This window comes from Camelina sativa, chromosome 9 (assembly GCF_030686135.1).
Source record: "Camelina sativa cultivar CO46 ecotype springtype chromosome 9, ASM3068613v1".
NCBI lineage: Eukaryota > Viridiplantae > Streptophyta > Magnoliopsida > Brassicales > Brassicaceae > Camelina > Camelina sativa.
Window position 1 is genome coordinate 40,505,566 of NC_141888.1, and position 27,165 is coordinate 40,532,730.

General features: G+C 37.4%; 6 protein-coding genes and 1 long non-coding RNA gene across 10 annotated transcripts; 1 reads left to right on the forward strand and 6 right to left on the reverse strand.

Annotated features, from left to right (window-relative positions):
- Positions 1–1,914: 1,914 nt before the first annotated feature.
- LOC104714183 (coniferyl alcohol acyltransferase-like) lies at positions 1,915–3,673 on the reverse strand. Its single transcript, XM_010431465.3, has 2 exons — positions 3,211–3,673; positions 1,915–3,102 (listed from the first exon to the last, which is right to left on the reverse strand). The coding sequence occupies exons 1-2, from the start codon at positions 3,628–3,630 to the stop codon at positions 2,152–2,154; spliced, it is 1,371 nt and encodes a 456-aa protein (XP_010429767.1). The 5' UTR covers positions 3,631–3,673; the 3' UTR covers positions 1,915–2,151.
- LOC147939324 (uncharacterized) lies at positions 2,474–3,842 on the forward strand. The gene is made up of 2 exons (XR_015565246.1): positions 2,474–2,610; positions 2,828–3,842. It is a non-coding gene; the product is annotated as an uncharacterized LOC147939324 (long non-coding RNA).
- A 2,475-nt stretch (positions 3,843–6,317) lies between these two features.
- On the reverse strand, positions 6,318–7,376 carry LOC104714184 (uncharacterized). The gene is made up of 3 exons (XM_010431466.3): positions 6,762–7,376; positions 6,624–6,668; positions 6,318–6,521 (listed from the first exon to the last, which is right to left on the reverse strand). Exons 1-3 carry the CDS (start codon positions 7,184–7,186, stop codon positions 6,467–6,469), a joined length of 525 nt encoding a protein of 174 aa, XP_010429768.1. The 5' UTR covers positions 7,187–7,376; the 3' UTR covers positions 6,318–6,466.
- A 94-nt stretch (positions 7,377–7,470) lies between these two features.
- LOC104714185 (histone acetyltransferase HAC1) lies at positions 7,471–16,224 on the reverse strand. Of its 4 annotated transcripts, none has more exons than XM_087466133.1 (18): positions 15,752–16,224; positions 15,186–15,527; positions 14,684–14,798; positions 14,332–14,581; positions 13,741–14,232; positions 13,481–13,623; positions 11,770–13,368; positions 11,251–11,547; positions 10,870–11,148; positions 10,576–10,704; positions 10,259–10,459; positions 10,012–10,154; positions 9,613–9,925; positions 9,401–9,540; positions 9,167–9,245; positions 8,688–9,080; positions 8,364–8,581; positions 7,471–8,241 (listed from the first exon to the last, which is right to left on the reverse strand). In XM_087466133.1, the coding sequence occupies exons 2-18, from the start codon at positions 15,389–15,391 to the stop codon at positions 8,127–8,129; spliced, it is 5,112 nt and encodes a 1,703-aa protein (XP_087322259.1). In that variant the 5' UTR covers positions 15,392–15,527; positions 15,752–16,224; the 3' UTR covers positions 7,471–8,126. The 4 variants fall into 4 exon arrangements, with proteins under 4 accessions (XP_087322259.1, XP_087322258.1, XP_087322260.1 ...); XM_087466132.1 differs by having other exon boundaries at positions 15,186–15,530; positions 15,752–16,129; XM_087466134.1 differs by having other exon boundaries at positions 15,702–16,115.
- Positions 16,225–16,339: 115 nt separating this feature from the next.
- LOC104714187 (NADH dehydrogenase [ubiquinone] iron-sulfur protein 8-A, mitochondrial) lies at positions 16,340–18,530 on the reverse strand. Its single transcript, XM_010431470.2, has 8 exons — positions 18,352–18,530; positions 17,831–17,900; positions 17,671–17,724; positions 17,488–17,579; positions 17,290–17,403; positions 16,914–16,981; positions 16,719–16,830; positions 16,340–16,636 (listed from the first exon to the last, which is right to left on the reverse strand). Exons 1-8 carry the CDS (start codon positions 18,403–18,405, stop codon positions 16,541–16,543), a joined length of 660 nt encoding a protein of 219 aa, XP_010429772.1. The 5' UTR covers positions 18,406–18,530; the 3' UTR covers positions 16,340–16,540.
- A 52-nt stretch (positions 18,531–18,582) lies between these two features.
- On the reverse strand, positions 18,583–22,271 carry LOC147939325 (uncharacterized). The gene is made up of 12 exons (XM_087466136.1): positions 21,452–22,271; positions 21,226–21,355; positions 21,044–21,146; positions 20,597–20,720; positions 20,405–20,470; positions 20,136–20,174; positions 19,946–20,026; positions 19,800–19,847; positions 19,577–19,627; positions 19,407–19,475; positions 19,059–19,310; positions 18,583–18,975 (listed from the first exon to the last, which is right to left on the reverse strand). Exons 1-12 carry the CDS (start codon positions 21,605–21,607, stop codon positions 18,733–18,735), a joined length of 1,362 nt encoding a protein of 453 aa, XP_087322262.1. The 5' UTR covers positions 21,608–22,271; the 3' UTR covers positions 18,583–18,732.
- A 47-nt stretch (positions 22,272–22,318) lies between these two features.
- Positions 22,319–25,995, reverse strand: LOC104714188 (uncharacterized). The gene is made up of 9 exons (XM_010431471.3): positions 24,792–25,995; positions 24,514–24,643; positions 23,836–24,344; positions 23,675–23,755; positions 23,468–23,572; positions 23,263–23,376; positions 23,087–23,170; positions 22,904–22,975; positions 22,319–22,803 (listed from the first exon to the last, which is right to left on the reverse strand). Exons 1-9 carry the CDS (start codon positions 25,110–25,112, stop codon positions 22,531–22,533), a joined length of 1,689 nt encoding a protein of 562 aa, XP_010429773.2. The 5' UTR covers positions 25,113–25,995; the 3' UTR covers positions 22,319–22,530.
- Positions 25,996–27,165: the final 1,170 nt, after the last annotated feature.

Below are 27,165 nucleotides of genomic sequence, written 5' to 3' on the forward strand. Positions count from 1 at the left end.
GTAGAGGTGGGTCTAGGTTTAGTAGTTAAATCTGCCTAATTTTCTATTTGTAATACAACAACTAGGAAGATGAACAACCAATTAATAAATAAAAATAAACTATAAATAGCTACAGTGTTATCAATTATAGTCAGAGTAGTCTTGACTAAACTCTAAATGGTACAACCACACAAGAACCAAGCTCTAGTTAGCTAGTAATATCTATATAGTCAATACTATATATCAACTTACATAACAAACAACTTTTTCTAAGTAATGAACTATTTATATATTGTCAAAATATTTGCGTATGTGGTTTCTCTCATAAAAATTAGAGTTCAACAGATTATATCGCTATATATATATATATACTCAACAATAACAGCATGTCATTTTTTTCTTCATATATTTGTAATTGGAATTGTTTTTTGATGATGATAGGTAAACTGCAAGTAGCAAATAGAAGAATCTACTACAAACATTTGACAGATAAATGACGAGTGTTTTAAATATAAATTGTGAAAGAAAGTTTTAATGGTCAATTTAATGGACCATTAATTTAAAATACAAGGAGGTTGGTTTTATCTGCGTTGGCGGCTAGACGTATTTTGTTAGCGCACGCGATCATTCTAATGACATGAAATGCGTGTTGTCGAGGTAGTGCACGCAATGACGCCAAATGCGTGTAGTCGAGGTACGTATCATGATCGAATTATAATACTATATGTGTGAGGATGTGATTTTCACATATTGAATGAGAGGAACTACGTACAAAAGCTATATACGGTATATATAAACATAAACTAATAATTTTCAAGAACATTTGTAGCATAGTAATGTGTTACTATTTGTTTATGTCACCATCCATATCCAGTGCCGGCTTAAGGAGGAGGGCAAAAGGGCGTGTGCCCAGGGGTCCATTATTTTTCAGTAAATACTCGATTGAAGTACGTATGTTGTTGGCAAAAGAAAATGGAGTCGGGTAACGTACAAGTATTATATTGGGAAACATTAATAAAGTAATCGAACAACACATCAGAGAGGTATGATTTGATTAATATTTCGATAGATATATAGTACATTATACGGTTGAACCATCCAAATGAACCATTTGATCATTTAGACCTTGTTCGTTTGATCATTTAGAATTTCCGTCTAAATTAATATTTAAATGATTCATCCAAATGATCCAACAAACAAAGCAAAAAATTGGTTCATTTGGATGATGCATCTGAATGAAAATATGTTTATTTGGTTTATTTACATTCTTCTCTAAATGGATTTGATTAGAAAATGACTAAAATATCTATGTTTTGATCTAATAATTTTTTTAATCTTAACCATATTGATTTAAAATATATAAATACAATACCAAACAAAAACTCCAAAAATCTGAATATCAATATTATTATTTTTGATATTTATAAATTTCTATTTTCATAAAATATAATTTTTATAAGATTTAAAACATGTTATGCCAATTAAGAAAAAATCAACAACAATATAACAAACAAAAACTCCAAAAATCCCAATATCAATACCAAAAATAATTCCAAAAGATTTTTACAATAGAAAAGCTCACAAACCAAAATCTCCAAAAGATAACGCAATATTAAAACATGAAAAGCTTCATGACAAAGATAAATTTGAAAGAAACTTCCAATATAATGTCATGCTAGAGGTCATTATAATGCAGCTACAAGATTATTCCAGTACACCAAAAAGAAGTCTTGTCTATGTCACATTAGACACTCTCTAAACTACCATCAGCTCTCACCTAACCTCAAATTTTCCCATGAAGAAAACTGGACCAAACAACACACACTATAGTGCTTTATGTATTCAAGATCTCACATAGAGAACCAAATCTTGAAATTGAGAATCCGAAAACTCTATTTTCTCTTCTTTGGTCGAGAGAGATGAAGAAGGGACATGTTTTGTGGTATAAATGTTCCTATAAATGGTCAAAAACGAACATCATTTTTTCATCTCCGTTGAAATGATCCATCTTAATAGAGAAACGAACAGGGCCTAATAAAATTATTCAAATACAAAGACCCAAGGCAAAACATAATATCACATAAAATGAGGAGAGAAAAAAAAAACATATCCAACCGGAGAAATTGATCAATAGGTTTAACGCATGAACTACGAAATTAGGGTTTTTATTTTTTAAATCTTGAGATAATCATTGTCAATAGGTTTAAACACATGAGAAGCCTTTTCCTCAATGAACTTCAACTGTCCTTTCGTAAGGTGCAAGTAAACCATCCAATCTCCGTCGTCCACTGAGCTTGGCATCGGCATAACGTATCCGGCGCTGCCTCCCCATGGGAAATGGTAAGATCCAAAAACCGGCGAGCCCCACCCGAAATCCACTTGGGTCACAGGAAAACTCCTCCCGGAAGAAACCACAAAGGCGGGTCCATCGTCAGATCCGACGCTGTAGATTCTTGAAACCGCAGGTGTTGGGCGGCGAGTCTCAACCCAATCGATCAAATTCAAAAAATGTTCTTTGGTCGCTGATCTCTCCAAGAATCTGTGAACCTCTTCGGCCACCCAAGACAGTGGCTTGTTAGTCAAGTCATCGATTCTCTGTCCACCAAATGGGATTGAGAGAACGTTTCCGAAGTAAGTATTGTTTTCTTGCTCCATAAGTCTCCTCCTTCCGTCCACGACGATCCCAAGTTTTGAGGTCTTGCACAGGACTGGATGATCTTTAGCTGTTTTCTCTGCCACGAGTTTCCACAGAAACGCACTAAATGATTCAAGTTTTGTCCTTTTACCGTTGTTCGAGCTGCTGGCTAGAGTTTGGAGCTCTTCTAATGCATCCGCTTTTATGTAATAGATACGGCTCGTAAGGAGATTTTCTGGATTGGTAATTTCTTGTGGAGGGGGCAAGGAGGTGACAGGCATAAAAATCTGGTCTATAGATGAATCGATGACCAAAGGTCTTCGTGGGTTTAGCAGAGATCTTCGAAACGATGGTACACAAGAGATTGGTACGTCAGACCGTGATATCTCGGCCCACGATAAGAGAAACATGTTCATGGAATATGCGTCCGCTACACGATGATCAAATGTGCAGCCAACAACTATGCTTCCACATTTCAGTTGAGTTACCTGTTCAGACAATTAGACAAAAAGACGAGTTATATATATATATATATATATATATATATAACGTTGTTGCTGTAGTGAACTAGTGTTGTCTTACGCTGAAAGTGTTACCTGAATCGCTATGACTCCATGTTTCTTGATGGGAACAAGCTTGGCAATACTTTCATCAGGATCATACAGGTTAAGCTCTCGAAGCTCAACGTCAGCACCGGCTTCCACAAAATCTACGCCACGATTGTTGCAGAGAATCTCCGGTTCTCCGGTAGTATTGGTCACGATCTCGCCGGCAAAGGCGTAGTAGGAGACGAGAGTCTCTGCCAAAGCCGTCTTGAGGGTTTCAAGAGCCACTGTGTTGGTAATGTTAAGTGATTTCTTGTAGCAGAAGCAAACGTTGACGTCGAGAGGAGGAAGGAGGAGGTCGAGGTTCGAGAGGGGGAGCCAGTGGTCCTGGAGGGGAAGAGCCGCTGTGATGACTTGCTTCCTGGTGGTGGTCACGTGGAAGCCACGTGCTTGCTCCGCCGCTTCTCCCATTTGGGTTGTTGTTTTCGAGGAGAATGAAGAATGTAGTGTGGTGTGAGTTGTTGGAAGATGCTGTCTAGACGAGAATTTATAACAGAGTTTAGGAGTGAATTAGGTGAAACTTTCCAACATTTTGCTTATTTATTATTTCGAAAAATAAACTATTTTTTTTTTCTTTTGTCAACTAATGAAGTGATTCCTAATAATAGAATTTTATATGTGAATTCTCTACTGTCTTTTATTATTTTCCCTCAGTCGACCATACTTCTTATAATCCCATTTATTAAATAAAAACTGTTGATCTTTCACACATTGTCACTTTCCAATTAACGCATAATTAGATTTTCTATGGAATATATTTTAATATTATGATTTAATCTAATACATCTATTCAACTCTATATATTTTATATCTCAATAATATTTTTTTTGACATCAAATCTATGGAATATATTCTACCATGTATAGATCATACATTCATACAACAGCATATATTGGTCATATATGATGTATTAATGAATTTAAATATTAAATATTTTGGCTAAAAGATATACTGGTAGAGATATGATGTGGTAGACTTTGATCATTGATGGGAAAAACATATACAGTTTACGCTCAGATATCGAACATCTAAATGTTATCTCTTTCCAATTTAATTACTACTGATGATTATATCGCTTCTCTATATGGTGGTTGTAATCTTAATTTGGCCTTAAGTCGGCTGCCATACAAATGATAAGATTGTGTGTGTTAGTAAACAATTAACTTGGTCTATATTCTAGACGACGATTATGACCATTTTGTAAATACATACAGTTACCAATACAAGGAATTATGATATACCTTCCTTAGACAACAACATGCTTATTAAACTATATGCATTGTCCATTAATACGCAGTAATAAATTATATAAACACCTCGAGAATTGATTGGTGGCAACTGGCAACAAAGATTCATACGACGTGTTTATACGGATTGCTAATTGATATCAATATACGTTAACTCGGACGTGTACGAATGGCACTGTTTCCTACTAACACGTCATTTAAAATCTGATAGTTTAATAGATAGAAGACCAAGAATCATCTCCTATAAAATAAAATAAAAATTTATCTCCAATGGGATCGTGGATACGTGAAATTAAATTTTGAACGAATTTTTGCAAATAAGCCCTTAAAAATAATTAATAATCATTTGATGGGTATGACCTATGATTATGAATGTATGATCATTCTTCAAATACATGTTACTCCGATCCCTCCAATGGGATCATGGATACGTGAGTCGTGAGGCATCGATTTCTGAACGAATAAGATTCAGCAGTTAAGGGGACCACAGCTATTTCACGGTCAAATCCAACTCTCGTATTATTAGTTTTACTGTTTATGGTAAGAAATCACCAGACAGACAAAAAAAATAAGGACTACGTGATGTCACATTCGAGGGTGATTGTGAGACCTTAACCAAAATCGCCAATAAATCTGATGTTGATATCCCTATTGAACCTATTTACAGAGATATTGTTTTCTGGTCTACTTTATTTCACTCGTTTTCTATTGTATCTGTATCCAGAAATTGTAACAAAACAGCCCATTTACTAGCTAAATATGGATGTTTACAAAGTGTTTATTATTTTGAGTGTTTTACACCTCCATGCTGGTTAGTAAAACAATTGTATGAAGATGTTACTATTTCATTAATATAAATTTTATTTCGATGAGAAAAAAAAACAAAAAAAAATAAGAAGTAAATTATCAGAAGACTAAAAACAAAAACAATAAATAATTAGATTAAAATAAAAATACAAAAAAATGTGTATATAGTAACGTAGAGTTCAGTTTAAAGGGGCATATACATATAAGAGAGAAACACAAAAAAAAAATTTATAAGTTAAAAGGGACACAAATTTTTGTTTTCTAAGTTAAAATGGCACAAAAAAAAAATTTGTAAGTTATAAAAGACACAAAAAAAATTATATGAACTAAAAAGACCAAAAAAATTAGTAAGTAGGTTAAGGGCACAAAAAAAAAATTGTAAATTAGAAAAGGCACCAAAAAAAATTATATGAACTAAACAAACCTAAAAAAAATTAGTAAATAGGTAAGGGACATTTTTTTAATTTGCCCAGAGACATGTTTAAGCCGGCAATAGCAAAGTCGACGATGACATGTTCGATATTATTCTATGAATTCACATATCCGTTTTTAGATACACTGCAGCTAGCAGTCATATCAAATTAGGTCCATAATCAAAAACTAAATCATCATTAAAGGAGCGAATTTGAGACATCCAAATTGTAAAAATCAAAAGTCTCCGGAAAACATTATATCGTTTTCACAATTTTTGATCAGTTGGTCAAATTGGTTGAACCATGGATTGTATTAAATATAATTTGGCAAAATAGCATTTATTTTAATCTCAGGAACACTAACATTTTTCTGCGCCATGTTTCATTTTTTTTCTTTTTGATTAGGACATAAAAGTGCTATTGGTGCAGGAAAAAAAAAAAAAAAAAAGTAAGATAAAATGCTGACGATAGAAAATAAAAAGGCCCAATGGGTAGTATTCGACGGAGAAAAAGTATCAATTTGTAAACCCATTATGCCATATTACTACCTATTGGGCCTTTATATACTAACGGAGAAAACAAATTGGCCGACGTGTTATGTATTATCGATCGTATAAATTGAGATTATATATCGTGTGCAAACAACTAATCTTTCATTAAGAAGAAAAAAAGAAGACAAGAATCTACAAAATCTGAAGATAATATATATGATCAGTTTCATTCTCCTCTGTTGCTGCTGCTGCTGCATCCTTGTTGTTTAAATCTTGTATATATATTCATTCAGGGTCCATAGCCATCTCCGATCAAATTGCAAATATCCGAACATTCCACTAAGCTACAAACAAGAAATCAGCTCCTCTTGTTTTAAGATCCATGCTTGCTAATTAAAGCAACACAACTATATTATATATATGTAAGAAGAAACTATTATATGTACCAGTAATTACGGCTACGAAACCCTTGCTTGAATACCACTAATGGCCTTTTCAATTACAAGACAGAAAAAAAAAACAATATTAGTGATGAAAGAATATGACCAGAGAGAGAGAGAGGGAGAGAGATATAGACTAGAGACCTTCTGATGTTGATCGGTCCTTCTCCGTCTCCACTGCGAATACAAGTGTTGACGCATTTAACGGTACACTTCTCAGCGTTCTTGGATTTGGGTCGTTGGATCCTCTGTTTCTTGCAGTCTTCACCTGATAGCGTTTGCGGTACATTAGATAGCGTTTCTCCGTCTTGAGGCGGCGGAGGAAGCTCTGCTGAAGCTACAGATACCGAAGCTATCACAACCGCTGCAGCTATGGCCCCGATCGCCGCCGCCTTGGATATACGAAGAACCGCCGCTGATCTAGTCACCAGGCGGCTCTGACACTGAGTTCTTCTTCTTCTGCTTTTACTACTGGTCAAGCAATTCGTGCGATAGAGAGAAGGAGACGGAAAGTGTATTATCATTACTCTTATCGATTTTTTTTCTGTTTCTTGCAGTTTCCTCATCATCAGATTAGATTCTTCCTAAGTGTCAAGTGAACCATTACAAAGCTAGTGAGTGGTTCTTGTTCGAGACTCTATCTTGTTTACCCACGTGTCAGTATCTGGTGGCTTGGAATTTTACATTCTTCTCCAACTCCACGTAAGCCAGAATCTCCTGCTTACGTGGCTTTGAGATTCGTCTCTCAAATACAAACCTTTCTCTTTTTTTTTTTCACAATACAGTACAGTCACAAAAACTAACTCCAAATTTAACAAACATGCAAGTATTTAAAGTATTTAACATCAAAATCTAATGAAAGAACTAAATTATTATATGATCAAATAGTGTGAATACAACAGTTTCATCATCATCAATACAAATAACTAGAAAAACAAGGAGTGGAAGATATAATCTAAGGACAAGACTCTCTACCTTATCTTACTTTGCTTACAAAAAATAAACACGTTAACGTACTGTATATGCTACACTCTTGCCATTCCCAAATCAGAAATGGCAATTTTACAAAAATACAATAAATTACCAAAACAAAACAAAAAAAGTGAGCAAGTGTGTGTGCGTGTGTATGTATAGAATCAGAAGATCATCCAACCAAGCCACCTCGTAACACTCTTATGAAGAAGACTGGCTTTCCTCTTCTTCTTCTTCTTCTTCTTCTTCTTCTTCTCTCCTTCTGCCTCTTTGACACCCAACTAACTGATAAATCTTCTGAAAGACGCATTCTTGGTTTTACGCTCCCATGTTAATCCCTGACAGTTGACTGTTAAACACCAAATCTAAGCTAATTTCACAATCAGTCTCTCTCTCTAACTGGTTCTTCTTCTTTTTCTTCTTCCAAGAGGCGTATGAAGATTTGTGGCTCTATATCTTTCTTGTTGTTTACCTTTGGGAAAAGGGTGAAGGTTTTTGCAACTTTGATTATGATCCTTCTAAATGTACAAGTTTTGATTAACCTGATCCCCCAGCGACTTCTGCAGCTCTTTGTCTCATCATTTCCATTACAGCTGCTCTACGCCGTGAATCTGATTGCTGCTGTAATCTTCTCAGATGCTCCTTCAGGTCCCTGAACACACAGTGAGATATATTAACAATGATAATCAACACAATATCACATGGACCAAAAATGTTTCAAGTCTCAAATGAAATGTTGACGTAATTTCATGAACCATCATAACGTGTGTTTACCTGCAACGAGGTACATGGCACTCTGATTCCTTGCAGGCCCGAGCGTGGAGTTGAAGGAGATACCACATTTTCTTGCATAGAACACAACCTCCCGAAGCACGTACTTTGCACTGTATACCATGTCGGAATAGCCCCTTCACTTTCCGGCAATTAGGATATTGACATTGTGGCGAACGACATTGTGATGCATGTACCAGAAGATCAAGCATTTTCCTAAGCTGCAAATCCGAAAAGAAAAAAGAGCATGTTACATTTTTACTTTGAAACTTCAGGACCAAGTTAGAAGCACCACAAGCTTTAGAAAGTAACAGAAGAATAATATACCTGCAAGACTCGCAATTGCCTCGCTTCTTTGTTTTGAGCATTTTGATCAGCTAAAGATGGATGATTAGTCAACTTGTGAGGATGATTAACTCCACCATCTCTACTGTAACAAGAATTGCACACATCGTAGTCTGGACATACTTCACAGCGCCAGCCTTGACCAGTTTCAATGTCAAGATGACAAGCATTGCAGGTCGTGACAAACGCAGGAGCGGTTGGGTTATGTAGATGGTAAAGAACCATCATCGACGAATGTTTTGCCCGCCTTAATGTATCATACTGGTAATGGTTACCTTGGCAAAGACTCAGAAATGCTTGCCTAGTGTCGAAAAACTCGCTTTCGAGTATCTCATCTTTGTCCCTCGTATCTGAAGGAATATCTGTAATTTCGACCTGCAAAATCAATACCACAAACATTCATACAACTGATTACAGACAAAGCTAAAGGAAAATATCCCCAACAAGCAAATGCAACTCACGGGATACAACGCATGCTTATCCTTAAAATTAACAGGATGCCTTTCCCTGTCTTCACGTCTCTGCTCAGCCTCATAACACCTGAAAAACGGAATAACATTTTAGATTGCAGAGAACTTAATCAGTAATAAAGACAAATAATCCATCCACAAAAAGTATCGGTCGGGATCTCTACATAGTCTTATTTGCAGTACAACAAAGAAAGGATTATAGGAATAGAAGGGACGAAGTATTACTTATCACAAATCTGGAAGTGCTTGCACTGGCTGCAGACCCAACGATTTCCTGATACCATCAGCATACAGCAATGAGTGCAAGAAGGCTGCAAGTGGACCATGATAAAGTCTTCCTTCATTGGGTGAATGGTCTCACCGAGCTGGAAAAACAGGTAAACATATTTAACAAGAAAACAAATGAAAAAAGAATACAAATGCGAAGAAAATAATACTTTATGCATTAGCAGGAGATCCTTGGACGCATTCCCAGACAGATCAGTCTGCCCAGAAGCTTTTAGCGCCCTTTTGGTAATGGTTTTCTTGAGCATCCCTTTCTTATTTCCCTTTCTGCCATCTTCTTCTTGACTCATTTGGTATATAAGATCCTCCGCTGCACCTGGCCAGTAGTCACCATCGAAATACGGGAGCCTGGCTGCTGTAACCTTAGCTTTACATTCACCAGTTTGCATAAAAAAATGGTCATAGAGATTTATAGTTTCTGCAACAATCCCTTCCTTTGAAGCTTTTCTCAACATTGCTAGGTACCTGCGAAGAACAAGATGAGAAGTTGGATGATGTATATATCATATGAAAACTAGCGAAGTTCATCCCAAAAAGGTAACTGAACTGACCACTCTCGTAGTTTATCAGATTTTGGCGTCTTCTGAATTTCTGGATGACAATACAAGATATAGTCTTCGCCCTTCAGCGGCGGACACGCCCATATGTAGCAGCTTGTGAAACCACGCAACTTGCAGTATTCTAGGTAGCCGATCTAAAAACAGGATCAAATTATACTCTGTTAGATCTTCCATATAGTTTTTATAATAAAGCACATATATTGGTTAATAACAAAGGTTTAAGAGGACTAGGACTTACCAGAATTTCGTGGTAAACGAAAGTACGCAGAGCCTCTCCGTTATAAGATCTAACCTCGGGTCTGAAGTACTTGACAGAATCCAAATACGAGAGATAAACTCGGCGTTGATTAGGAAAATCGCATTCAGAACCAAATTCTTGGACGTACATCCCAAATAAGCATACTTCTACACCTTCAATCTTTTGGAACAGCAGAACTACCTGTAAAAATAAAATGCCGTCGCAAGTGAAAAGGATATTATTAACAGCCGAACTCCGCAAACATAACGCATATATGCAGAAATTACAACTACAATGCGCCTTCTGATCATTCTTACCTTAGACTTGTACGCAAATTCTGTTGGGTAACTATCCTCCCGAAAAATTTCAAGAAATCGAGGTTTAACTTCCAGCTTCTTGTCAACAGATGAAACAACTCTAATCACAAGGGACTCGGCAGTAGGAATCTGTCAGTATCAAGTCAAAGAGAAAACAATGCAGCTTCAATCTACTGTTTCTAACAAAAAATCAGTACAGGACAACAAACTTATAGAAAAATAAAAAATAAATAAGACTGATGTGAAATACATGAAAGACATTAAAAACCTTAACAAACTCCACCCCATGTATACCTCATCAAAACTTTTTCCTTGAGCCCTGGCTCTGTCTGTTCTTTCCTGCTTCAGCCTCTTAAACAACCGCTGCTCTATATGGTCACTGAGAATTGTTCGCGGTAGGTCTTTAGCTCCAAGAACAGCACTCTGAGGTAAAGGCTTCCTCTTACTTTGCTCCACTTCTGCTATAAAGCAATATGGACAGGTATACTCAGCCTGCCCTCCGTCATTCCTTCTCCCATTAAATAAAGCACATATCTGATGTTGCCAGGCCTCACATTTATCACATTGGACCCACTGCAAAAATCAAAGATAGAAACAGAATACAGCATGAACTTAAATCCATACCAAAACGGGAGACAAACACAAAACAAGCCTACAGAGTGGATAGTTTTGTACCCATTCTTCAGTCTCTTCATCATTTTTCTTTTTCTCGAGTCTTGCCTTAGGTATAGGCGTCCCTTCAGCAAGTATAGTATCCCCACGGGATTCATTATAACATGGAATACAAAAGTAATGACGAGTGTCACCAGCTCCTACAGTGTAATACATAGCATTTCTCTTGATGCGGGCACCACAAGGGGTACAATAGATAGGTGGCGGCTCAAAGGTAAGCTTCTCCACTGCACATAGTTGGCAGGAATTCTCACTCATTGAATGCTCCATTGCCTGATTTTTTTCTGCTTTGGCTTTACTCTGCAAGCACATGATAGACAACAGCCATTAATAATCAAAATTCAGATAAATATGGACAAGTGTTTAACATAATAGCTCAATCAAGCCTCAAACTACAGATGAATCATCTAGTACCTATAAGAAGGGTAAACTAAACACAGAAGCCGCAAATTAAGAGATTACTACCAGGTACTCATGTTATTGTGTATTATGTAAACATCATAAGTTGAGAAAATCACAAACCTGGCCAACCCACTGACGGAGACCACGAATATGTTCTCTGACTTGTTCAGGAGTGAACAATTCAGTTAACGAAACACCCTTTATCTCTGGTTTTCCAGATTTTGATGTATGTTCAGTAGGCTCTGGCAGATTTTCTTTCTTCAGTAGCTCAGGTTCTTTCTCCATTTTGGTATTCTCTAGCCGAGGTGAGGTATCAGACAAATCAGGTTTAACAGGTTCACTGACAGGCCTTTGCTTGGGAATATTTTCAGTAATTCCAATTTTCTCCTCTTTGAAACTGGTTCGTGTCTGCGCAGAAACTTCAGAAACCTCAGCTTTCACTTCAAAATACTTTGAAGATGCACGTACATCACTGTGCCTATGATCTTTCCTTTCAACATACTGAGATGATTGTGCTTCTGTTACGGAAACAACTGAGCTTTTACAGCTTTCTGTCTCAACGTCCACAGGTTGAGAAGACTGCTCCACCTTCAACCGTTTTAATGAAGGTTGCAAATGATCTGAAATATCAGCACCAGGCGAAGCACAAGATATTGCTCCAGCAGAGGTCTGCACTGCATCATTTACTATTTCACCTCCATTCACTGGCCTGGCTGCATCAGTTTCATTTTTTAAACGAGCAAGGGACCGTGCATTTGCTTGTTGCTGTAGGTAGGCCTTCACAGGAATACAGACAGGGCAGTTAGATTCCTTACAACTTCGATGGTGATTAATCAATGTCTTGGTGGGGCGGCAACGGGGATATGAACATTGAGTTGCAGCACAACTGTCCATATGTTTCCAGAGCTTCTGAACCGTAACACAATTCCGATCAGGACACTTCCCTTCAGGCGCTTTGCAGTTGCGAGCATGGCGTAAAAACAGTAGCCATTTCTGTTGATTTCTGAATCTCGGATCTTGGTTTCCGTTTCCATATCTACAAGTGGTTGCAGTGGGATTTTGGGGATTAGGGGATTCTGACGTAGTGGAAATATGGTTTTGACCTATAATCGACCCTCCAGACATATTATTGGGCTGAGCTTCATCCGTTCCTGACATTCTTTGACGAAAGTCCTCCTGAATGTGCCGTTCGTTTAACATACTATTAGACCTTTGTGTCTGTTCCTGTGACTGAGACTGCCACTGACCACGCAGCCCAGATTCTGATTTCACTCCAACAGAGAGGTTGCTAAAACCGTTAATAGAGTCTGAAGCCACACTCTGCGGATGCAACATTTGCTGTATCTGTTGGCTATTTTGAGGAACTGATGTGCTCATATCACTCTGACTTGTGACGGGGAGAATCTGAGAACCGGCATGACGGTCTTCTGCATTGTTCTGGTATTGATTCTGAAACTGAGAAAGCTGGAATTGCTCAGGAGTCTGGGAGTGAATAGACTCGCTAGGGTTCTCAATTCCTGGTTCGTGTTTAACGTGTGTAACCATGTCAGAAGCCACACGATTTTGCCCAAAAGCATCATGACTTATAAATCTCTGTTGCTGCTGGCTCTGCTGCTTTAATTGCCGTTGATGAAGAAACTGTTGCTGCTGTTGGTGAAACTGATTAGGTTGTTGCTGAAACCGATTAGGCTGTTGCTGAAACTGCTGCTGTTGATGTGACTGCAAAAATATGTACAAAAGAAGATTACAAATCCGTATTCTCAGATTGAAATAGATTGATTTTTCACTGGTGCACCTTGTGCATGCAAAGTGACTTTCATTGATTGCTTACCAAAGAAGAGCTAGTTCTAGACACAGACTGGAAATTTGCTGTATTGGCATTCTGAGAATTGGTCATCATTCCAACAGATGTTACAGCACCATACAAATTTCCCGATCCAAAAGGGTCAGAATTGTTTGTGCCAAATCCTTCACCTAAAACGGTAAAATAACAAAAAATTATATATTCTGCTGGACATGCACAATCACAAGAAGTTATAGTGCATATGAAACAAGACAAGCGGAAAAAAGGATGGGAAATAAAGACTTTACCCTGCATTCCTGAACGCTGAAGGTTATCATATGCCTGCTGCGAACCTCTGGTAGAATTGGTGTACGATGTACCTGAATCTACGCTTTTTGCATTCATCCCAACACCACCATTTATGGAGCTGTTAGACACATTTGACATTTTTTGTTGCATTCCAGGTCTAAGGCCAACACCCATTTGACTTCCATGGTTCTGTAGCATACGACTATTTTGGCCACCAATATCCTGCCTCAGTTGCTGTTGTTGTTGCTGTTGCTGCTGCTGAGGCTGAGGTACCATCATGGGCGCAGAAGAAAATCCACCACTATTGTTGGAAGCTTCAACACTCATATACGACTGGCCATTATTGCTATTGTTATTAGTAATACTGTTGACAAATCCAGGTGTAGGCATCATCTGACCAGTATTTCTTTGAGAGCTCATAGATGACATGTTCCCTCCAGAACCAAGACCAAAGTTACTCGACGAATGCTGGTAGCCATTAGACATATTACCTGCAAAGACGAAGTCAAGGTGTTCAGAGGAAAAATGAGTACAAAATTTCCTGGCCAGATTTTATATATAAGTTGTAAAGAAAGAAGCTCCGAGCATACCACCAGAATTTAGCAGGTTTCCAGTGTTCATGTTTGTAGTTGTGATGTTACTACTTCCAGCCATAGTAGCATCAACGGAGGATGTAATCATCAAATTTGGATTCCCCCCACTGTGTTGTAATCCTGGAGTGGGTATCATTGTTCCAACCGAAGACGAATTAGTGTGTCGCTGATTGTAGTTAGTCAACTGTCTGCCTTTGATGAGACTTGCCAGCCGAGGCTCAAGGGTTGACTGGTTCATGTAATCTTCCTGCAAACCAAAACGGAAGTGCCAAGCATTAACAATAAAAAAATGAAATACAATAGCCAACATGCTGGATCAAGTGGCAACACTTAGATGCCAATGAAATACCTTTGAGTGAGCAACTTTAAACAGGCCCTCTTCTAAGCGTCTAGCAACGTCCATATACTTTGCCTTTGATGCATCATCAGCTGGAGATGGTTGCTTTTGCTGTAAAATGTTGAAACTGAAGAGAAACAATAGACGTACAGAAATTCGATTAGTGATAAACGAGGGAAAAGAGTCAATCCAATCAAAAAATATTGTCAGCAACGATCCAAACAAACAAAACTTTTTAATAGAAGAAAAACCTAACAAACATTTGTACAACTCTGGTTCCAAACTAGAATATGAGTTTACTTTTCTAACTTTAGAGATCAAAGTTTATGCTTTATTTTATCAAACACCCGATGCACTAGTTGTATAAAAACGTTATATTTTCATTGAGTATAATTTAACATTAAATTCAGAAAAAAAAAAAAAAAAAAACATACGTTATAACTAGAGTAAAGCGCATAGAACTGCCAATGGAAAGACACGTAAATATCTAGAGGAAAAAAAAAAAAGAACTTACATCCTGATACGCATGGCCTGGCGAAGTTTATGGAGGTCAGGGTCAACGGGAGAAACACGTGAAGGTCCTAAACCAGCAGGAGGAGCAGGAGCTGAACCACCACCAACTAAATTCTGCATCTGAGGGTTCCCATTCTGCTGGGACATGGTCCCTTGGTTAGGAACCTGACCAGATAGCTGTCCCGACATGTGTGTCTGAACATTCATTTGGTTAAAATCTTTTTGAGTCTTCGTCGCCTTGCCCTAGTTCTTCTCGTAACTAACAGTAACAAGCACAGCATAACTTTCCCCTCCTCCACAAGTCTCCAAATTTCATCTCCTGATTAGCACAGAGTTGAATGTCCTGCTAAACAAGTTTGGTGTAATCAGAGTACAATCCAGTTGGGATAATACTATCAACAAACTTAGATACACTAAGGAATCAGGTAAACATAAGCAATGAAACCCCAAGTGGCCCAAAGAAATATAAACAAAAAAAAAAAAAATTGAAAAACCCTAAAAAATTTCCACCCCCAACCTTTGAATTGATACACAAAGGAGAAAACTTTGACAAGGACGGAGACCAACCGGTTGATGATGATCGAGTGTGCGCGCAATGGAAACAAAGTCGGTGAACAGCCGATGCGGCACGTGTGAACTCAAAAAAAACCAAAGCCAAGTTTAGAAAGTTTAGGATCAATCAAAGAGCAGAGGTTGACAAAATTGTCAGAAAGAAAGATGAGATGTAATTAAAAAGCGAATCGGTTTTCAGGTTTTTCCCAAATCGGGGGGGATTTTTCTGGGCTTAGTTAGAGGTTCGTCGAATTGGGGGTGTTCTTCTTTGGACTCGCTCGATTTGGGGATTTTGATTGTTTTTTTTTTTCTTTCCTTTCTAGGGATTCGTTGTTTTTCTGAAATAGTAACCCATAAAATAAAAATAAAAATACACATTAAAATATTAATTTTGTTGTCTGAATACGATAATTGGCGCAACCAAAAGGCAACAAAAACAATTTCGATCGGACAATTTAGGATAAACTAGGCTTATGAGTTATGATCCTGTCCGTCCGATCAAATATGTCATAATTTATAGTTTATCTGCTTTCAGTGTTTGACCAATTAATGCTCTCTTTCTTCTTCCAAACCGGACAAAACCAAACACTTAACCGGAACTCATGTCGGAAACAAACTCCTTCCTTCAGGTTTGGAGGTGGTACAAACAATTCAATTACACAGACAGAACAAAAAAAGCAGGAATTACAAAAGAGTTTTTTTTCACACGGATATATGATGATCTCAGCTTTATTTCTAACAGAAGCAACGCAAAATGTTTTCCGGGGGAAATAACTTTGAAGCAAAGACTTATAGGATGATGGTTCATCGGTAGAGACTCTCTGACCGCAGATTCTCAGCAATCTCGGTCTCCCAACGATCTCCATTCTCCAGAAGTTTCTCTTTGTCATAGAGAAGTTCCTATGAAAGAAAGGGAAGGTTACAGAAGTTCAGATTATGTGTGCCACAAGATTATTAGGTTTACAAAATGTGATAATCGGACCTCGTGTGTCTCGGTTGCGAATTCAAAGTTAGGTCCTTCGACAATTGCATCAACGGGGCAAGCTTCTTGGCAGAAACCACAGTAGATGCATTTTGTCATGTCGATATCGTACCTGTACAGCTCCAAAATCATATCACAATAGGGTAAAAGAGAAAGCATATATTGTTGATAAAAGATAACTGACGGGATGATGACCTAGTTGTTCTGCGGCTTCCATCTTCCCTCTCCTCTGCCTCAATTGTGATTGCTTGTGCTGGACATACCTGATGAAAAAGACATCAAACAGATCATTGTCAGCGGATATGAGCATTTCATCAGAACTCTAAGCGACTCAACAGTAAATCTTACTCATACTCAAATAAATTTCCTAATTACTAGAATGAATTTCGTAGGCATCAACCTTTGATCCTGAGCTATGGCCCATATCAGAAGAACCAGTTTTACACAGCAGAATGGGTTAACAACCTTGTTTAATAGATGCAAGCATACCCACTATCCTGAGATGCCTAGCTTTGGAAAGAAAGAGAACATTAAATTAAATTAAGGCTTAGTATAGATCCCAAAAACTCACAGCTTCACAGAGTTTGCAGGCAATGCAGCGTTCTTCCCCAGTAGGATATCTTCGAAGAGCATGCTCACCACGGAAGCGAGGGCTCAGTGGACCCTTCTCAAATGGATAATTGATCTGCATACAAAATAGAGCTTCAGAGAATCAAACAGAATATTTATTAAAATCTAAGTTGTGAAGACTGGGAAAGATGTTACTCACAGTAACTTTGGGATCAAAGAAGTACTTGAGGGTCAGCGACAAACCACGGACCATTTCAGTGAGAAACAAGGTATTTATGCTCCGTTCAAAGACTGAAAAGTTGCAAAATATCAGGAGGAGGAAGAGAAAAGTATGAGAAACAAAAAAGAAAAAGAACTAAGTGTCTAGAACATATTGGTTTACCAGTACTCCAGTCCTTGGAAATTTCCTTAGAAAGTTGCTCCGCTTCTCTATCATCTGAATATAACATAGGCAAACCATAAGTCATAATACAAGTTGAAAAGGGGTACTTCAACCTAAATCACCAAAAAAAACCTCAAACACGAGCAAAAAAAAAATATACCTTTGTTACTGCCATAGGAAATACCACGAGACTGCAATCCAGAAAGATGAGATCCCTGCCCGGATAAAACCTATCCATGAAGAGAAGTAATAAGAGATGTATCCATAACATACACACACCATAAGGAAGCTGATGAAAAGATTAACATTTCACAAGAAAAAAACAAAATAACTTGCAAAAACGCTCTCAATCACAGGAATTAAAACTCATCGAGACTCGCATGACAATGGTAATCCATAAGAGCAACGAAGCATCAAGATTATTAAATTTGCCTACAGGATTCATTCAATCGATCAGGCTGATGGATACTCTACAATCTATAGGAATGTCACAGTTTCATTCCAGTTTCGATTGAGATGTAATCACGAATCCCATCAACAAAGACAGATACTTCTTAGATTCCCGAAACTCCAGGAGACGCATTCCACATTTCTAAGCATCTCTAAAACAACTCCCCCAGAAGTAAACGACACAGAGATCAGAAATATACAAAAAAAAAATAGAGCAAACGAGATTCATACAAGATGTCGAGCACGGAGAGTGCTCAGTGACCTGCGAGCCAGCATCGAAGCCATTGATGGAGCACCCAAATTCGATTTTAGGGTCCTTCACTGTGCGATTTGACGAGCAAAATTGAAATCCTCGGATGAAGAAGAGCCCTAAAAAATCCAATTTTTCTCCTGAATTTTAATACATGATTACATTTTTGTCCCTGGTACAAATATTTAATGGTTTCCTGACCCGGTTAGGAATTAACCGAATTATTCCCTTAAACCGATAAAACCTGAGAGAATACATAAAAAACATACAGTAATAATAGCTCAAGTTTGTTTGGTACACTTCTTTCATCACCATTGGTGATCGAGAAGAAAATTCTTTACAAAGAGATTCTGAAAAATATTTCAACTGAAGTTGGTGGATCGATGTTTTGGTGCAATGTAGTAAGAGTCTCCACAGTTAATGTGAGATTGCATCAACGGATTCCATCTATCAAATATTATCCGGCCACCACGACCAATCCTCCCCTGAAACCGGCTTGGAGGTTGACCCGGCGATGAATCTGGTGCTGGAGGAACGATCCCTGCAGCTGCCAGTTTATCTGGAACCAGCGGTTTCGTGAACAGCATGACTGGTTCATTAGGATCCTATGGATATCAAAAAAAAAAAACAAAAGCATTACAGATTACTCGAGTGATGAAGTAAGCGAGAGAGAATGTGTTGTAAGAACCAGTTTGTGAAGCCATCCGTGATGTGACTGTCGTCTTCTAACTTCTTGCTTGATTCCTCCCGGTTGAGATGCGTTCATATTTAAGTTGGTGAAACGAGAGTTAGGGATAATGGCAGGTCGAGTTCGTACACGGGTGCTAGTGTAATCATCAGAGTCCATCAATTCATCGTCGCTTGAGCCAAATTTGTATGATGTTGTAGTCGGTTGAAATCCAGGCAGAGCCAAGCTATCTTCCAGGAGCTCTGTTTCATGCTGCAACAAAACCCATAGATAAAGATTTTAGACCCGGTAAGGCAATTAAAAGACAGCATATGTAACAAGAGTTTTAGAGGAAGTAGTAGTAAGTACCCTGTATTGGAGTTGGATTCTCTGAAGGCTAACCTCACTGTCCATGACATCCCTCTTCTTCTCTTCTCTCTACGGAATGGGTAACATCAGATTAGTAACTTTGGAGAATGCAATCCGCTTGTTAAGATATGAAATGAAGTCTAAAACTCTAAAACTGTTATAAAGAACACCTTAATGAGAGCCTCCAGAATGGTCTGTGCTTGGCCAAGATTGCGTCTAACCTGATAATAGTGTATCCCATATATTCAGAATTCAAGACAAAATCATAAATGAACCCCTAACAGATAATTAACAGCCAAAAATATCAATGTTATCTAGGAAGCCATTGTAAAGGCAAATTGCACATTGTTTTCAGGTGCAAGAAACATAAAGAGATTCAGGTGCCTCGCTCACCTGTCGAAGCTTTTCAAATGACTGCACATTGTTTTCTCTCCTCTGCATCTGAAGAAGAAGTAAAGCCTTATCAGTATTTTTTCTGTCTCCAATTGGATATTAATATTAAAAATCTATCACAAATTGCGTAGAACAAGACAGCTTACCCTTCTTGTGTGGAGTCTATGAACTTTCTCCCTTGGCCTAAACACATTGTAGGGATTGGTATCATTGACCGGTGGAGGAGGCTGTTCCAAACAATGAAGCAAAACATCAACTAAATAATCGAGGTAAGGTGACTTTCTGGCATAGGCCTTGATCGTTTCAAATGGAAATAATTCAAATTATAACGCAAACCTGTAAACGCCGCAAGACAGGCTTCTGCCATCTTTTGCGCTAAGTTCACATAAAAAAAAATGAAAACGAAACATAGGCATTAGTATTATAAGCCAAAGGTAGTCCATATGTGGAACTGATGCATCATTGACAAGGATTATGCACAGGTTTCAAGAACCCAATAATCTGTTGAGCCATCTTTATCTCACCCCGTCAAGTAAGATCATTAACCTATGCAACATAATGTCTATATCCAGAAAACTTGTAACAACAAAAGTTTTATCTCAAACCTTGTCTTTCCAGTAGTTGAAGATAGCCTGAAAAGTTCCATAATTAATGGACAGAGATTGCAACGCCTGCAATAAGAAGACAAAAATAATCATCGAAATGTTCTGTACTGTTTCTAAAATGAGTATAGACTGGATGAACAAGAGATATGATAAACCAAAAGACTATGGAACACAATAAAAGCAAAATTATACATCAACAGCAGCATCAAACTGCAAAAGCACAGGAACCGGAGAACCGAGAGTAGGTGCAATAACTCCAGCTCTTTCCCGCGTCTTGTGATCCAAAACCTCTAGTTTAAAAATAATGCCCTCAAGCCTGTATCAAAAAATTTAACACATATATGTCGCTCATTAAAAAAGAAGGATTCTTCTTTTGGTATCTATCTCAGTAAGGGTTTGGTTTTAGCATTTAGCAGAATCCAGTCATAATTTACTAATTTCTAGTGAACAGGGCAAACTGATTAAGCTACAATACAAAACTAAAAGACACGGAGAGACTGAATAACCCAATTTGCCTCAAAGATTAAATATATGAAACACAGTATCAGCATGATGCAGCTACAAGATAACAGAAAAATACTGATGATACTAAATCCTAAAGAGGAGGAGCAATAAAGATAGTTGGATAGGTTACTTTACTTTTCAGGTGAAAGTTCATTCTTATCGTTGTCAAACTCATAAAGCCAATCTTCATCCTCATTGTCAAGATCATACTCCACAAATTCTCCAAGCTCAGACCGAGCTGCACAAAAAACAAACTTATATAGTCTCCACATGACGAAAAAAGCCACCTTCATAGCAAAAGAATACAAAACTGGTACCTCCTCTTGCACGAAGATAAGAAGCAGGTTGACCAAAAGTAGGAGAATAATCCCTTTCATAAGTATCCACAATAAGAAACTGAGGTGTTGGTATTTCTGAAGCTGGTTTCTTGCTTGGCACTGGTGCAACCTGATAGATAATATAAGTAACAATGGTTAAAAGTGATCGAATTCGGATTCGAAGTTAGAACGAAAAAAGAAGGAAAAGAAAATATGAAAAATTCACCTCATTGTCAACCTCAACGGAAGCTATACGCAGCAACTGAGAGTTTCTAGTAGTAGAAGTAGGAGTGTCGTCGTCTTCAAAGTCTTTAAAGGATTTTAAAATAGGAAGCTTCTTGTGTATATCCAATGGCCGTGGCCGGAAAGAGAGCCTACTCATTTCACCTTCTTCCTCACTATTCTCTACTTACAAGTGTGTGTGTGTGTATGTGTACATATATGTATATATACAGAGATAGATAGATCGCTATGTTTGCTCAATTAATACAGGGAGAAAGCAAAAACGTCTGTAATATTCAAAAAAATAGTTCAGAATCCTAAAACTCGAAAGAGGAATAGATAACGAAAATAAAATGGTTTCGACAAAATCAGCAAAGCAATCGAAAGAGGATTTTAGGGTTAGGGTTTTGAATCCGGATGGAACAAAAAAAAAAAATCAAATTCGATGATACCCCAAAATTGGCAAAAGCTCTTCCTCTTCCTCGTACAATCCCAGTTTCTAGGGTTTTTTATTGGCTCAGATGGGTAAAATTGCGGCGGCTACCCGAAAATGGAAACTCTTCCGTGATTTAACCCCAGAAGGTCAAAATCGAAGCTTTGAAGGGAAAAATTATAAAAATTTAATGGAGGAGGTCAGACTCAGACGTGCTTGATTGATTCCGTCAGTAACAACATTAACATACAAAGGAGGGAAAACACACTCTGGTAAATTCGGGTTCGATTTCTCAATTTTTATTTTTCTCTGTTTTTTTATTAAAAAAAAATTATTAAAAATTCAAAACTTTATAAATTTAGTAACCATTAATATTTCTATTTTGAGCTTCTTGTCCTCATATCATCACATGAACTGCCTTTAAATGTACAGCATTGATTCCAGGAAAAAAAAACTTCTTTCATTTTCAAAGTAGTTGTAATAATACCACACTGAAAAATCCACAGATTCTTTTTTTTTTCTTTAAGAACAATCCACATAATATGCTATTTACAGAGAGAGACTTTGGATTCACTTGCTGTGAATTCAGTTTTTGGATTCGTGGTGAGCTATATGGAAGTTTTGTTTTATGGTTTCGGTCAAATTGTGAATCAAGTGGATGTTCTACGCCATTGTTTCTTGCTTTTCATCTGGCTTAACTTGAAAGGGCTCCAGCTTTTTCTGCGTTTTGAGGTTTCGCAGAAGAGACCAGAAGCAAGAGCTTGTTGAAGCCATAGCTCAAACTCTTCTTCGTCCTCATCCATCATCTCCACATCTAGATCCCATGGGAACCTACTTGAGTTTGATCTTTGTGTTGTCTTCTCTAAACCAACCATGTTCACATGAAAGCTTGGCCTATGTGTGTTCGGTCTACACGCCATTCCCTTTAATTATGATCAAATCAACAACACATGTTAATGTATCTAAATCATTCATCTTCACATTGAGGTAATAATCCACAAAGGAACGGGTGAGAGCACCAACCTGACAAATGGCCCATTCTGAGACGTCAAAGATTTTGCTTTCCGCGCAAACAAAAGCACGCGGTATTTCAATCTTTAAAAGGACCGAAAACAAAATAAAGCGGTTGAGTTGAGGATACTGAGGCAAAACCACATTCATCATTACAAACAACAACGTGAGAAAAAAAAGAAGCTTTTCTATTACCTTATGTGCTCTCTCGAAGGGTAATGTCCCTTTGAGTTCGACCCATCCATCTCCATCTTTTGCTTGATGATATTGACCACAATCCTACATTCAACAAATTGAGATGATCTGAATGACAAAAGATGAAAGACGAAGATGCTTTTAGAGTTCCTGAGTTGGTTGGATTCAAATCAAACCTGACACCATCTTGCCTTTGCTTTAGTCCTATTGGTGCATACCCATATGTGTGAAGTACCACATTTCGTACAGTGTATCCGCCTCGATTCTTCTGATCGATAATCAGGACCACTCTGCAGATAAACATGAACAAAATTAATCGGACACAAGACCAGGCGCCCAATAAATATCAAAGAGAAGCAAAAGTAAATACTGTAACTAAACCTTATGCGAAGAAGCATGAGATGTCGGACAAACACTCCTAGTCCTAGATTCTTCTTTTCGTAATTGCTCATCGTAGTCTCTCTTCTTTACGAAATCAGAAAGAACCTGAAAGAAGAAAATACGACCTTTTCATGTCTAATATATCAAAATACCAAGAACATGAACATCAAAATTTACAAATTCTCTAAATTATACATCATTAACTACCTCGTAAGCACTTTGAAGTTTCTTGAATGATTCACTTGCCAATGGACTCCCCATATTTTTGTCGGGATGAACCAACATTGCCTAGAACATATAGCACACACTTCATTAACCTTAGAGAAATTGCATTAACCTACTCAGAAGCATTGGAAACGAGGACAAACCTTCTTTCTATACTCTTTCTTAAGCACCACAGCATCAATCTTTTTATGCCGAGGGAACCCTAGCGCTTCATAATGATTCAAACTATTCAGTATTCTCTTCATTTCATCAGCTGAACTTGTCTCTTCTATTTTGACTATTTTAACAGTAGAAATCTCCTTTACGCTATTAACAACAGTCGAAGGAGCAGCTGGTTTAGCAGACGACTTATTCTCGTGAATCTTTTTCTCGGTTTCTTCTTCAACAGGAGGAACTGAAGGATACTCGAATTCCCCTGAATAGTCTTCTTCTATAATTGTTTCTTTCGGTTTCTTTGGTTCCTCGTGTTGTGGTTTTTCACTTAAATTGTCACACCATTGAAGAAGACAATTTAATATATCATTGGACAAGAAAGCAAGATTTATCGAGAGGAAAAGACCAAGCCATCCAAGTCTGACTTTGACACAATACATCGCATATGAGGCCGCCATTAGAACCACCACACGGGCATGATTTAAGGAAAATAAATAGCCTGAATCAAACAAAACTAGAGAAATCAACACCATGTAAATAGTAAAGATCAGGCATATAATAGACTCAATAACCAGAAAGACAAATCCAGCAAACTAATCTGAAGTGGTTGTATTGTAACAGTGAACGAGCATAAGAGCAGACTGATCAGGGAAAAAATAGAAACTTGCCTCCAACAATAAACAATGTTCCGGTGATCCAAAAGTTTGCATACATCCATAAAATCAAAATTCCAAATAGTCCTACAATAAAGAGCCCAGGGGTGCAACCTAAGTTCAGAACAACAGCTGCAGCTGCCCCCTGCAATAGTAAATGCAAAGCAATAAGTGAGACCCAACTCAATCAACCAAATCTCCAATCTAATGTAGACATTGAATAAAAATCTTGAAACCATTAGTTGGCAAATAGCAACTAGGATTTCAGAAATAAAGATAAAAAAGATAATTACCATACTGAGGAGAACATAAAGCAAGCAAGACAAGGAAGTCAAGCTAAGGAAGCAACTCCACATAATGAGAAGCAAAGCAGCTGAACCCAATTTGGCGCTGCAATGGAAACCCCTAAAAATGCAGTCTTTCCAATACACAAAAGACAAACGAAGTAACCCTAATAGCTTCCCACATCCACAACACACCAACGGCCAGTGACGCTCCACAACCCCTCCCATCTTCTCCCCAAAGCATCGCACCCCAGAACAAGCATCCGAGCACATATTTTTCTGAGACTGTATCCATTTCCAACCTTGCTTAACCAACCCAATATCCTCCATCACCAAAAACCAACAACTTCAAAATCCCTAGCCAGGGGTCGATTCAACTCACAAAGATAGAAGCAGAGATTGAGAGGCGTGAGAACAGAACCAAAGAGACACATCTCATCGACGAAACTAGCTTCTTAGCCATAACTCCCACGAGCTTAATTCAACAGGTATGCCGCATAAACGTAACAGAGAAGATACACAACAAAAACAAGACAGTATGTGACCAGAAGAAAATCCGGTCACGCTGATTCGTTCAACGCAAATCACTTCACATGCAAGTTTCCCCAAAAACAACTGATTAAAAAAAAGGCAAAGTAAAGCTCCGTAATATCTGAGAGAGACAACAAGAACAAAATAAGGAATCTTTCGTTTCCCCTTTTTCAGCAAAACTCAGTCTTTGCTTCATTCAAAGACATTCCCCAAATTACCCATCAAGTTCCCATTGATCGGATCCAGGAAAACTCTGACTAACTAATCCCGGCGAATGAATAGCTTCGTCGGAGAATCACCACCACAACCGACAAGTATTTCACCGGAGAGAGAAAGAGGGAGAGAGTGATAAACAAAAAAAAAGTAAGAAAATGAGCTTCTTTAGTTAAAGTAGATTGGAAGGGAGGGGGCATTGTAAAGATTAAAGCTTCAGAAAACCCTAAAAGAGCTCGTGAAAGAAAAGAAAAAAAAGAGAAAAAACAAAACTTGAAAAAAGTTTCAAAAAGGTTCTTCGAGGAGAGAGAGAGACGACAAAGTTTCGCGTATATAGAGAGAGAGAGAGAGAAGACAAGATCAATCCATCCATAGAGAAGAAGAAGGAAACAGTAATTTAATTGATTAAGTCGTTAATTTATTACATTAGCATTGGGTTTGGCGAATTAATTAGGAGTTAGTTTGTGTTAAATGAACTTTACTTACTGGAGTTGTATTAGTATATTATTTCTGGGTCCCATTTTACTTCCTAGAGTGTAAAAATCTCCTGCGGCTGGTCACACTATATACGTACAATTGAAGCTAAAACCAGAGTTGGTTAAGTCCGGTTCAATTCTGTAAATGTTGGATTGGATACCAAATTAATGCAATTTATATTTACACAATTTAACTGTATCAACCTCTCTATAACAAACTTAACTCACTGTTTCTAGTTTATTGTGTTGGTTTATTATAACAAACTTAACTCACTGTTTCAGTTTGGATTTATCGATTCTAAAAAATATAATAAGATTAAGAAAAATCAGTGTTCAAGAAAGCGCTAGGCGGTATCTGGGCGGTGACCCATCGCCTAGTGCCTAGAACGCTTAATCGGGGCCTAGACGATTTTTAGGCGGTTTAGGCGTTTACAACATAAAACATTATATATATATATATAATTATGTACAAATATATGTTAGAAAAATAAAAAATTTATAAATTATAAACAAAAGTAAGAAAAATACATTTATTTAAGTTATATTAACAACATATAAATATTTATAATTACATATACAGATATAAAATTTAATAATTTAAATATATGTTTTTAAAAATAAAAATATAAATATTAAAATTAAATTAATATAATTTTAAGCGGTTTAGGCGGTTATCTAGGCGCCTGCTGAACGCCTAGACCGCTTTCTTGAACACTGAGAAAAATAATGTTCAATTCTTTTATTGGCAGAAATATTCTTGTGGGATTGATTTGCTTTAAAACGAATTTTTAGTTTAGAACATGTGTTTTTTTTCCTACTTAAAATTGTTTCGAATAGATTTGTTTGTTTTCATTTGACATTATTTAGTAAAGCATGTTCTGTTACCTGTATCCAAAGCATCGTGCTTTGTAGTTTTGGGATTTTGTGAATACACAGCAAGATGCGAAACTAAAATTTAAATATATCAAATTATTCTCTTATCCAAACGCAGTCAAAATATATGTAACTTATTACAGTTTGATTTAAAGAATTAGGGAAGTTTTTATTTTAGTTTTGCATAAGAAGATTTCAATGTTATTTTAAGAAACGTCAATTGACTGACTTTATAATAACAGCTTAGTCCTTATGAAAAGAAAAGAAAAAAAAACATAAATTTGTTGTTG